This window comes from Struthio camelus, chromosome 6, assembly GCF_040807025.1.
Source record: "Struthio camelus isolate bStrCam1 chromosome 6, bStrCam1.hap1, whole genome shotgun sequence".
NCBI classification, from domain to species: Eukaryota; Metazoa; Chordata; class Aves; order Struthioniformes; family Struthionidae; genus Struthio; species Struthio camelus.
Genome location: NC_090947.1, coordinates 8,928,586 through 8,940,662, shown reverse-complemented (window position 1 = coordinate 8,940,662; position 12,077 = coordinate 8,928,586). Strand labels below are relative to the sequence as shown.

The 12,077-nt window shown below is 52.8% G+C and overlaps 1 protein-coding gene across 8 annotated transcripts in view; it reads right to left on the bottom strand.

Annotated features, from left to right (window-relative positions):
- Positions 1–206: 206 nt before the first annotated feature.
- The window catches only part of NRP2 (neuropilin 2), a 53,926-nt gene continuing 42,055 nt past the window's right edge, over positions 207–12,077 (bottom strand). For 3 of the 8 annotated variants that reach the window (XM_068948017.1, XM_068948018.1, XM_068948023.1), the window contains 2 exons: positions 5,552–5,620; positions 207–3,741 (listed from right to left, as the gene is read on the bottom strand). In XM_068948017.1, coding sequence (XP_068804118.1) covers positions 3,437–3,741; positions 5,552–5,620 — 374 coding nt within the window. In that variant the 3' untranslated portion in view covers positions 207–3,436. Of the gene's footprint in view, positions 3,742–5,551; positions 5,621–8,838; positions 11,182–12,077 lie in introns of those variants that run through there. The other 5 variants (XM_068948019.1, XM_068948020.1, XM_068948024.1 and 2 more) reach the window with 3 other exon arrangements.

The window sequence follows — 12,077 nt, the reverse complement described above, 5'->3', positions numbered from 1 at the left end:
TTTAGCCCGGCCAGGCGTGAGCGGCGTCAGCCGCCCGCCGCGAGGACTCGGCGGGAAGAGGTGCTCGGCTTCCTCCCGCCGGGCCGACCGCCTCGGTTTCCCCAGGGCCCTCCGGCAGCCCGCAGCCCTCCTGTTCTGGTTGTCTGCTTGCTGTTCTTTCATAAATCGGGAAAAAAAAAAAAAAGCCAAAACCCACTACTGAAACGTAATCTCTACCATAATGTTTATTAAATAGTAATTTTAAAAGGTTTTTATACAAATCATATAAACACAGTTTGATTTTTTTTTTGTTTTGTTTTGTTTTGTTTTTTACACTGAAGAATCACAGTAAAAGCTCTTTAAGTCCATAAGTCCTGGCTCAGCCAGGGAACGGTCAAACGCCTTGAACTGCAGACCTTGGAGAAGTTCCATTTCTGCATATGATTTCTTAATGGTTTAATTCCCGTGCTCACCCCCGGCACCTTCCCACCGCACGACATCCCTCCGTATTGCAGCCGGCCTGTTAGCAACGCGTCCTCGCCCTCCGACGGCTGCGGAGGCCACAGCGGACTTCAGCAACGGCGTTAACACTGGCTTCTCTTTTTTTTTTTTTCCCCCCGCCCGCCTCTATTTTTTTTCTGAGTTTCACAAAGGGAATTGCGATCAGCAAACCTAACGCAGTTGCAGAGGAGGATGCAATGAGTTGAACGCACTGATTTCTTGGGGGTTTTTTTTGGCCGCTGTTGTTGTTGGTTTTTTCCTTTTTTTGTTTTTTTTTTTTTCTGTTTTTCTCCCTGTTAAAGTTACAATCAAACACAGTTTTCCGTAGTAGAACAGTAAAGCACCCAGCAGAGGTTAAGTGAGGTATCGGCTTTGCAGCATCTTCGGCCTGCTCCTGCCCGCTAAGTGCACACGCGCGGTCCCTGTACTAACCGGCGGGGAAGGGGCAAGCCGTGCCCAGCTGGCGCCCAGATCCCACGCCAAAAGGTACACGAACACGACTCAGTCCCACGGGATAAGTCACAGACACAATACAGACAGCGAATCCACGCGCGTGTGCACACACACACACACTACTTCTGGGTCTACGTATATACGAACGCTGCTCTCTGTACGCCTACTAGACACCATAACGTTACCACTGCAATTATATACTTTCACCTATTGTTTGCCTAAGTCGACTTGTCTACCGTATGGTCCGTTTCTGCTCATCCTTCCCCTCTCGTGTGATTTGAAGGGGATAAAAATCACGGAGTAGCAGCAATCCAGCTTTGAAATGGTCTGGCACGTTTCCGCTCGCCATGGGCGTCTCCTCCGCAGGGTGACCCCCCCCCCCTGCAAAATGCAATTTGTACGTGAGGAGCGCCAATAAGGGGGTTCAAAGGGAGGAGCTGAGATACTTTCACTGCCGTTTCTGTTGGGCACACAGCGTGAATTAACAAAAATAAAGGATTTTGTGGGGGTGTGAGTCTCTGCGTGCGCGCGTGTAGAAAATGTGGGAAGTTTTGATGACGCAGCTGCTGGACTCTGCTTCAGCAGTAACACATGCATGTTTCTTAGGGTGGATAAAGGGTCTCCCCCCCTCCCCCCCAAAAAAACTTGCTGTCTGATGGAGCTTTGCATGAAACGCTAGACAAATGCTGCTCCCGTTGCCAGGGCCCTGACGAACAGCCTGCGCTCCGCTCCTCTCCTCCCCAGATGGGCCTCATCTCCCCAGACACCTGCCTTCCTGGAGGACGTGTTGCAGGGACGTCATGTCGCATTGCACCTTCAACGCTCCATGGTTAGCAAGGGGGGGGGGAACCCGTCAATCCCAAACCCCGGATAGTTTGCTAATGTAAAATCAGGACATTTCAGGTACTTCCAAAGAGCTCCTGAAAAAAACAAACCCAGTGTGCTGGAAAAGTTCTCACTTCATATGCGTGCAAGCTGCTTTGGACAATGCACCTGTACTAAATTGGAAATGAAGGCATTGGTTTGGGGCCCAGCATTTGAATGCTTTTTCTCCACGAAATTATCTTCATAACACTCCTAGGTGGAGAAGTATCGACTGCGAGACAATATAGCCAGACCACTTGAAAGTAGAAGGATAAGACTTCTTCAGCGAGGCTCTACCCGGTAGAGATCCAGTGAAGAACAGCAAAACGATGGGGAAGGATGAAGGCCTCACTTGTTGTCTGATACAGCACTGATCATCGGATGGAGGAAAAATACTTCTAAGGCACTTGTTTAAAGTAAAAAAAACAACAAATAAAAAAAGTAGCTCATAAATCAGATTGCAGGTTTTTGCTACTGATCCGAAGCAGCGTAGCTTTGCTCTGGAGGGGAGAAGACGCCGGCGCCGGCAGGAGCCCGCAGCTCCAGGGAGAGGGGACCGTCGCAGAGCCGGGCAGCCCCGGCCAGCACGCGGTTGGGGGGGGGGTTCAGCGTCCCGCCGCGGTTCGTTTTCCCACCCCTCCGCTCCCGAGGCCTCTGCTGTGCACCTCAAGGTCAACACTTAGTGAAGCCCCCTTTCCAAAAGCCTGAGCTTTGGGAACTGGACGGACTGTGTTTTTTTTGTTTGCTGCAATTTTCTCATTCTACCAAAAAAAAGAAAAAAGGGCAGGATCGAGAGGGATGGGGAGAGTCAGAGAAAGGCCTTCCTGATGAAGGCCTCAGCTGTTTCAATCCAAGATCTGGATTTAATAAATGGCTCTTATTCACAAATCACTTTAAGGCTCTTCAGCTTCTCTCAAAGAGGTGCTTCTACACATAGGGTTTCCTTTCCGTTTTGTTTCTTAATGACTTCAGAAAGCACTGTTGTTGCCATCGACACTAAAACCTGCGTCATGTCTTTCTCCCTGCCAGGAGAGGGAAAGCCAAAGGCAACAACCTGCTCCCATCTTCAGGACTAGAAACTGCAGCTTCCTGGGTTTAGCATGATGTGCACAAATCCCTACAGCCAAAACAGTATCTGGACAGGGCTCTAAAATGGACAGGGTCTGCATGTATATGTGTGTGTGTGTGTGTGTGTATGTTATTTCTAAAGACAGGACAGCTGAAGAAATCCCTCAGCCTTCTCAGCAACTTATCAGAGAAAGGAAGTGGGAAATAATAAACAACATCTAGTTTCTCACATCCAAAAGGTAAACCATCCTCCCGCGCCACGGCTCAGCCATTCACGTCAGCAGAAAATGAAGATGAACCAACAAACAAGGGTCTCGGCTCCCCGCCTCGCCCCGCACAGTTCAGTTCGTGAAAACGCCCATCCGGTCCTCACCGACCGCGTCCTGCCGGCCAGGGCCTCGCGGTCGTGGCCGGTGGCAGGAGCAGCGCCTCCCCGCACCCTCGCCACTCCCGGTCGGGTCGCTTGAGATTATGGCATTCAGTTCTTGTCGAAAACAGCAAAAATAAAAAGTCATCCCCACCAGCCCACCTCACCGGACCGCAATGTTGAGGGAGATCCCGAGGTGGCCCGTCAGGCCTCCGAGCAGCACTTCTGGTGGTTCATTTTGACCTTGTGCTTGATGCCGTCATAGAGCTCGAAGTTGTAATTCTCCAGGGTGGTGGAGCTGCGCGAGGACAGGCCGGTGTAGGAGCAGGTGCAGTAGAGCAGCAGCCCGGCACAGATGGCCCCTAGGAGGACGCCGAGGGAGCTCATCGCTATGATGGTAACCAGGATGGGATCCAAGGTGTAGAGCCAGCTCTTTTCTTTGTCCAGCTTTGGGGTTCCTGGAGAGTTAGTAGAGAACAGTGTGTCGTTCCTATCCGATCCAAAGTAATCTGCAGTGAAATGGGCATTTATTATCCAGGGATCACTTTTTTTGTTCGCATGACACATTTCTTACATGGAGCTGTGGTGGCCAAAGAGGTCACCTTAGCTCCTCAGTCGGTACATATTGGCAGGGTTCGTTTAACCCAGTCCAGAAGTGCTGAAGCACCCAATTCCCAAGAAAGTTAGGAGCCCTAAGTCCCTTTTGCATCTCAGTCTACACTAATAGCGTACTAGCATTTTATACTTGCTGAGACTCTGGCCCTTCAAGTGCGACTGGGTTCAAAATTATGGAACAATCTGCCACAGCTCCCAGGCTTAATTTTCTCCGTTTGCAAGTCAAAATGCCACACAAGCAGCAATTAATGCTCGAAAGTTCAGTTCCACTGGTCCTAACACAAATACAATATATTTGCTTGCAGTTGGAAAAGCAAAGAAAGAAAAGAAAACTAACGTCTTTGTCCAGACACTAAGTCACCACTTCAAAGTACATTCTCAAGGGTGTTTTGCCTCCTAAACTCCATCGAAGGCAAGGTTTGTAAGACCTCCCCCAGATGACTTTGAGGAGTTCTGTCTAACTTTACAAGTAGGCACCCATATCCTGTTGTTTTCTGTCTGTGCAAAATGTGCAGACATGGGCAATGTCCCCTGGGGTCTCCATTCAGCACTGAAGAGGGGTATAATGCAGCGAATGACGGGTAAGCCACCTGTGCGTCTACAAAGTTGAGGAAAGTTGGATGCTCCAGGAAGGTCAACTGAGAGAACCTAAACGACAAGCTTAACGTAGATGGCACGAACACTCTACAAAGTGCTAGGCAGTGACGTACGGTGAACTGCTGTGTACCAGGCAATATATCTGCCTTGGCCAGAAGAAGTCCTTAGCTACAGGGCTATAATTCACTGATGTCATTTGCTATTTTCCCGTCGGTGGGCTGCGGATCACTGCCTCTGCTACGCCGTGGGGGACCCTGCGGGGGGCAAGCCCGTTACCTAGAATTAGTGGAGCGCCTGTGTCAGGCATTGGTCAAGCACGCTGCCTCGCCAGAGGGTTGCCCTCCTACAACTCGTTCCCTCTGACAGCCTCCATGAAGCAGGGAGGGAGACTTATTCTCTCAAAAACCATACAGCAATGACATCTTGGCTTCGAAGTCGAGGCAGGGAAAAGGCTTAGCCAAAACCCCCCCGAAGACGTAAGCAGCAGAGCCTCTGTCAGCGGCCAAAGTTTTCAGCAGCACCGCGCTCCTTCACTTGCTGAAAGGCAGCCCATTTTGGGGAGGTTGGAGGAATTTCTGAGAGTTAGGAAGGCTCAGTGGGTTTCGAAATACAAATCACCTCTCAGCTCGCTGAAGATTCGGCTTGAACTGAGCTGTTTATTTGCTTTTTCTCAGCCCCCACCTAGAACCGGTTGTATAAATACCTCCCAGGTCACTACGGGCGGGAGGAACGACATCGGTGACTTGATTGTAAAAAGACGGAAGACAAAGACAACTAATTTGTCCAAGACTACGGGAAAGGCCCACTGGGAGGTCAAATGCAGGCGAGGTTTCCTAATTTCCAGGCTCCCTGCTGTATACCACCTGCTTGTTTACCACGCACAGCTCTGCCCCGTGTGGCAGAGTAGAGGCAGAGCCTCGTCTGTGGGAAGGACTGAAACATCTGAGAGTCTTATCACAACCCGTGAGAGCCCGACAGAAAGGCTGTGCCAGCCCTCTGCTGTCCCCAGCTGCAGAGGATGCCTTCAGGGCTGGGAATAATTGCGGCACCTAATACTGAAAAGCAAGCTCCCCCATATAAATTGCCACGTGGCATTTCAGTACCAACCATGATCGTCGTTGTCTTCAAAGCCTTGCTCGGGGATGGGAAAGTCATCCTCCATTCTTGGGAAGTTCACTAGAACAACAAAAATGGGAAGCACCGTTTGTTTAAAAAGGCCTTTTGGGGGCATTATTGCCAACGGTCACTCGGTTATGAGACCTGCCAGAAGAAAACAATATTTGACCTACTACAAAGTTCCTCCTCACGTGACCAAAGTCAACGAATACTCTTGTACACTAGCAACAACAACAGGATCTTCCCGCTACATCACATTTCATGTCTATCAAATGACCAGCTTTTAAGAAGAAGAGCGAGAGACTAAAAAGCAAAGAAACCAGGTAACTTGAATAGCACTAAAATATTGGTCCCTTCATAATGGCCATAATTCACTATTAACATGTTCAGGGGTATTATAACTTTCAATAGGCTCTTAGTACCCCTCATTACTTTCCATTAATGCTAGATCCATTTAGCACACTCTACTTTTCATCGTTCCCCATGCCTCTTAGTGGACACAGAGCTGCAGTGACCCAGTTACTCTTTGAGTTTCAAATAAATTCATAGTAATTTGAGGAAGTCATGTATCATCATTATATGTTTTAATGCAAAAGCTGGTTGAAATGGGGAGAGTGGTAAATGGGTGTCCATATCTAGGCGTTTATGCTAACACCTCGCTAATCCAAATTCCTTTTAGTGATGGCTTCCCCCCCCCCCCGTTTCAGCAGAGTTCAAGCACTGGAAACCAAATGCACATGCTGCAATCTGAGCAAAGGTAAGTTATTTTGCTGCATAGTCTTCCTAGCGTTATCTCTGCGTATAGAAATGATGTTCCTTTTCCAGCATTTCAGGGGAAAATGCCCTTTCACTTCAACCTGCCTAGATTTTTCAAAACTGACTGTAACTCGGGGTGCTCAACTGAAAAGGCACCTTGCGAAGATCAGGAGTCGCAGGAAAGCGGTAGAAGTCACACCCCCAAAATAGTTGTGGTCGAAAACCAAGGCTATTTTATGTCTTGTGCAGAAACAGCAGGAAGGATTTAAAGAAAGAGATTACTTAAACACAACCAAAAAAACCAAAGAACGCAACTTGCGCCTAAAAAGCCATGCACAAAGAAATTATTTGAAATTTCAGGAAGGAATATGTGCACCTATTTGGGCAGAGATTTACGACTGGAAAAGGCCTCCCGAATGGTCCCAGCCATCTCTTTGCTCTGCAACACCTGCAGGTTGGCTCTCAAAGGGGTCTCCTCACCGGGGACTGGGGAGTCGCAACCATCCAAACGCCCGTTCTGGAGAACTGTCTTTTGCCCCCGCCTCGCTCAAAGGACTCAAGGCTTGCTTTGCCTGCTCAGGTGGACCTGGTGGGGTGGCAGAGGGGGGGAACGCGCAAGAGACACCGCTTGTCCCTTCCGGTGATCAGCTTTGGGTTAGCGAGTCACGCTGACGCTCGGCCGCAGAGGTGCACAGCCTCTTCTGTAAGTCCTCATTTTAGCAGCAAGTTCACACGATTTCTCCACGCTTCCCCAAGTGACAGGCCCAGATGGCAACATCTGCGGCTTGGGAGAAGCGCCCGAGGGCCTCGCGCAAAACGTTTAGCGCTGGACACGTGGAAAACGACTCGGCGAAGCCGTTCACACTCGACGGCGTCTGCTTTGCTAGTCCCCAGTCGTCTGAAGACAAGCAGGGACGCTCTGCCAGCCGCCTCACCCGTACAACCCTACGGACGGCGTAGCTCGCACGAGCCTAAGCACAGGCGGGACCCGGCCCGCACGCAGTCTGCGAAAGGGAGCCAGGTACCGGGGAGAGCGGGCGGACGTCTTCTGCCTTTCAGGATCCCGTCTCCTCTGGATTTTGTGTGAAAACATGTTAGCAATTTGGTGCTTTTTTATTTCCCCTGGTAGTTTCGGGGGGGAAAAGCCAGAAGAAGAAAGTATCAGTTAATCAGGGCTTTCACAAGAACATCAATTCTTCAAGCCTGAAAGGAAGGAGCACTGGGAAAACACGAAAAGAGAACGTTTAGCCAAAAACCCTAACCCAAAAGCTACTTACTCTTTCAGCAATTTTCCCCAATTCCCTATGCTAATACGACTCCAATTTATGCTCAACAGCCATCTCCCTCCTCCTCGTCCTGCCTTTCTCCTCAGGCCTGTGGTAGGTAGGACCTCGTTCCCCCCTTTTCCACACGCCATTTTATTGCTATCCAATTGCACGCCACGTCAGGCAGCGCTCTGCACTGGCTATGGAAAAACATAACTCGACGTTGCTTTTTCCATGCTGAGGTTTCTTGAGCCATTAAGAAAAATCAGTTCTGGCTGGGTGGCTGGCTGTGGGAATTGAAGCCGGTGGTCTCAGCTCAGTTCCTCGTGGCGATGTTTTCCCGTCACAGAAAATAGCCTGGTGTGTGCCATTAATTAGGCTCCTTTGTGACAAATCTCAGCAATGTTGTCACGAACGGAACAGGCCATGAAAACGGACCCTCTTTGAAAACAGTTCATGGGGAAAAAAAAAAAAACCAAAAACCCAGCAAGCTCTTGGGCAGGGCGGGAAAAACGTGCGCCCTGTCCTTGCTACGTGGAGAGCCTCCTTCTTAAAGGGCAATTTTCAGGCACAATTTACTTGACATTTTAAAGTGAAAAGAAATATATATAGATAGATGTATTTGGGGAAAGGTAGGCAAGGCAGCGAAGGGGAACCGCTGCATTTAAGCACGAGGACTGCTCCTGAGCGAAAGGCCCTTTCAAACGCGCCTGCTGAATTATGGCCGTGAGCATCTAGCCGTTCATGCCGAAAAGACGACGTTAGCGATGTCGCGGGCGACGGCCGGATGCCGAGAAAAGACCGCTAGCTATCAGATCGGAGAGCGCTGCCAGCTAAAAAGGCTAATTTATGGGACCTGGAAACAGAGCGAGATGAGATGGTAATCAAGGATGAGCAGCGTCTCAAGTACCGCGTCCATATGAGCTCCCACGCAGGCAGAGCAGGGCAGAGTCGGTGCTCGCAGAGATTAAGGAGCTTTAACGTACATCTGCTTGAAAACGGTAGCAGCGGCCGGGGCGGGGGGAAGGAGGAGGCGGGGGGCTCCCGGCTGCCTGCCCGGGGCGGCGCGCAGGTGCGAAAGCACCCGCGGCCTTTTCGGTGCCTCGTGCAGCACATCCGCCCCGACCACCCCGCCAGGCCCGCGCGGAGACGGGGGGGCTTCGCTTTGCCGACGGAAACCGGCCGCCCTGCGGGAAAACCTGGAGTTAGGGGACGCCCCAGGGGAGAAGGAAGGAAGGAAGGAAAAAACCCCAGATGTTTGTATAAAAATATCATCATTTTATTACATTCCACACAATACATCTTCAAAGAGTTTCAAATTGCCACGAGATAAATTTTTTTTTCTTTTTTTTTCCCACACACAGGCAACGGGGCAACGCTGGGGACGTCACGGCTCGAGGAGCGGGGGCGGACGGGGAAGGGGGGGGGGACAAAACCCTTGACGTGACCTTTTGCTTCGTCTTTCTTTGGTGATTTTGGTTTGAAAGAGCGGGTGCCACCCTCTCCTGGCTGCCCCGCCGCTGCCCGCCGGCCGACGGAGCCGGAGGGGAGCTGCTGGCAGGCCGAGGGCCGGGCAGGGGTCTGACCCCGCAAACGAACAGGAGCGACATGGAAAAAAAAAAAAACCTTGCTCACGGGAGGTAGGTACCTCTTTTGGGTTTTTTGTTTTTTTGTTTTTGGCCTGCAAACAGATCAGAGTTATCGATTCCAACCGCTTCTGCATGTCATCATGCAGCAATTCGTCTAAGGCATTTTCCACTCTGGGTTACAGCGGCCGCGGCGCCGGGGGTCCGTCCCGTTCCCCCCCCCCCTCCCCGGCTGGGCTGCGCTCGCTCGGCGTCACCGACGCTTTCGGAAGCAGGACGTCAGCAAATGCAAAACTCATCGACTTCGGAGCAAGTCGGCTGCCCGTTTTCATGATTCAGCAGCAAAGAATCGGGCGGGGGGAAGGATTGAAAAAAAAAAAGGCAAACCCCCAAAGCCAGAAAAGGGGAACCGCGCTGGTCGCGTGAACGTTTCCAGCAGAAGGACGCGGAGGAGCCCTCTGCCCCTGCCCCCGCGCGAAAGCACAACCGTCAGCACCCACAGCGAGGCTACTTACAAAATAAATAAACCTCCAATTCTCACGGCACTACAGTATTTGAGCATCCACCTTAGACCTGCTGAAGTCTACGCGTTACCCTAAGGCTGGCTTTAACAGACACCAACTAAACATTCATCATGAGCTTCTCTGATATAAGGCAACTTCAAATAGATTCACTGGCGGGTAGGGGGAGAGGAGGGTCGTGCCTCCCCCCCATCCCCAAAAACAATGGCTGTGTTATCGTGTCGGCTGCAGAGTGGGCAAGACGGACAGATCCTACTTTTTGGCCGTTTCTGAGCCTCTCCGGATTCTTGTAGCCATCCAAGGTGGACACAGCTACCGTCCAGCCTGGCCCGCTCTTCTCTTCTTGCACCCGGGACGGTAACGCTCTCAAGCAAGAAACCCAGCCAAAGCTCGGTAAGGCAACAAAAAAAAAGCATTGCTCTCTTCCCCAAGTAAACACATTGGGATATGGGTCATGGGGGGGGTTGGGGGGGGTCCCAGCCCTTCGGGAGGGGAGGCGGCGGCGGTGGGGAGGGAGGGAGGAATTCAAAAAAAAAAAAGAAAAGAAAAGAAAGGAGAAAAAAAAAAAAAGCATTCCCAGTGCAAGTAGAAGCAAGACAAGCAAATCAAAAAGGGGCTGTTTCTGCACGTACACTCGGCGGCTCGGTCGGACGCGGGCGCTCCCGCGCCCGCTCGCACCCACGCGTTGAGCACGCCAGCCTCCCGACTGGCCGCCGCGTTTCCTCGCAGGTCGCCTACCGGGAGGAGGAGAACGAACCCACCAAAGGGCGACGACAACCCAAACCGACCTACCACCACCCTCCACTCCTCCCTCCCCCCCCCCAAAAAAAAAAAACCAAACCAAAAAACAAAAAAACCCACCCCAAACCCCGCCCCGAACCAACGAAACGCAACGGCAGCACCCCCCCGCGACGGTCCTCGGGAAGCCCTCGGCGGGCAGCGCTGGCGTGCCAGCGGCCGGGGCGCTGCGTCTCTTCTGGCCAGCCGAGGTGCAGCACTGGGTTATGACAGTGAAGTTTGTCAAAGGTTCAGGGCGGGCCGGGGCCGGGGGGGCGCGGAGGAGGGCCGGAGATGTCTAAGAGTTCACACGGACGCTAGGTTAAGGAGGAAAGTGCAAAACTGAGGCAACGTATCTGACGTCTTAGTTTCTGTCTGTCTGTTTTTTTGTTTTTGGCGTGGCGCTCGCTCCCGTCCCGCCTTGCCGCCGGGCTCTCAGCAGCGCGCGCCGGGCTCTTGCTCTAGCTTTATGGTTAGGGTGGGCTCCACGGCCCCGGGGGCCCCGTTGGCATAGTGGGAGGTTTTGTAGGCGATGGCGTGATCGCTCTTCTTGGCCGCATAGCGGAAGCGGTGGTAGTGGAGCACCAGGGCCAGCGCGACGGAGACCAGCACCGCAACAGCACCTCCGGCGGCAATAACGTAATACCAGTAGGCTGGGATGGGCTGCACTGACACCGTGTCCACTGTGGGCTCGGTCCCTGGCGGCAGGGTGGCCCCTGGGGAGGAGACACAGAAGAGGGTTGCGAGGCGGGAGGCGGGCGGACGCGCACCGAGCCACGGGCCGTCACCTCCAACGGCGTCACCGCAGAAGGACTGGGAAAGAAATTACGGGGGGGCGGGGGAACGCTCGTCGCCCCTGCGGAAACGGCAGCGATAGACGGCCCGGTCCTGCAGGCGTTCGCCCCCACCGCCTGCCCCGCTCACCCGTCGCGGCGCTTACGCTTGGTTTAAAGGCGAGCAAGACCGGCGGCGGCGGCGCCGCGCGCTCGCTCCCCGTCCGCCCCGTGTCCGCATCCCAAACTCGTGCTCGCTGCAGCTGAGCCCAGGACCGCCATCGACGGCCCGCCAGCTCGGCTGCCCCTAAGGACGTGCCCGGCTTTGCAAACGGCAAGGGAGGTTCCCGACACGGCCCCCTTCCCCCCCCCCCCCCCCCAAAAAAAAAATAAACCCCACCGCCCCGCGAGCACGGCGAATCTGGCAGGACGACGGCTGGTGCTGCTGTTGCTGGCGCAGGAGACGAGGCAAAACCCTGGGCAGCCGCTACCCTTTCCTCCTGTCCCCCTGCCCCCCTGCAAAAAAACCCGGGCACCAGCAGGGGAAAAAAAAAAGCCAGGATGAAAAACCGCACCGAGAGTTTCTAAATTCTCACAGCGGTTTGTCCCCGCGCTACTGGGAAAATGTCTCGCCCTCTTGGCGATCGTTCTTCTCCAGCTCCCCTTTTTTCTCCAGCCAGGGACTTATTCCCCTCCTTTGGCCCTCTCTTTCTATTGGGCATCTTCATCTTTTCCTCCCATTTTAGTAGCGCCCTTGCTTTCTCCAGCCTCCATCTTTCCTTCTCTTTTGCCCCCCGCCTTTTTCTCTTTCCCGGCTCCCTCCATCCCTCTGCCCCAGC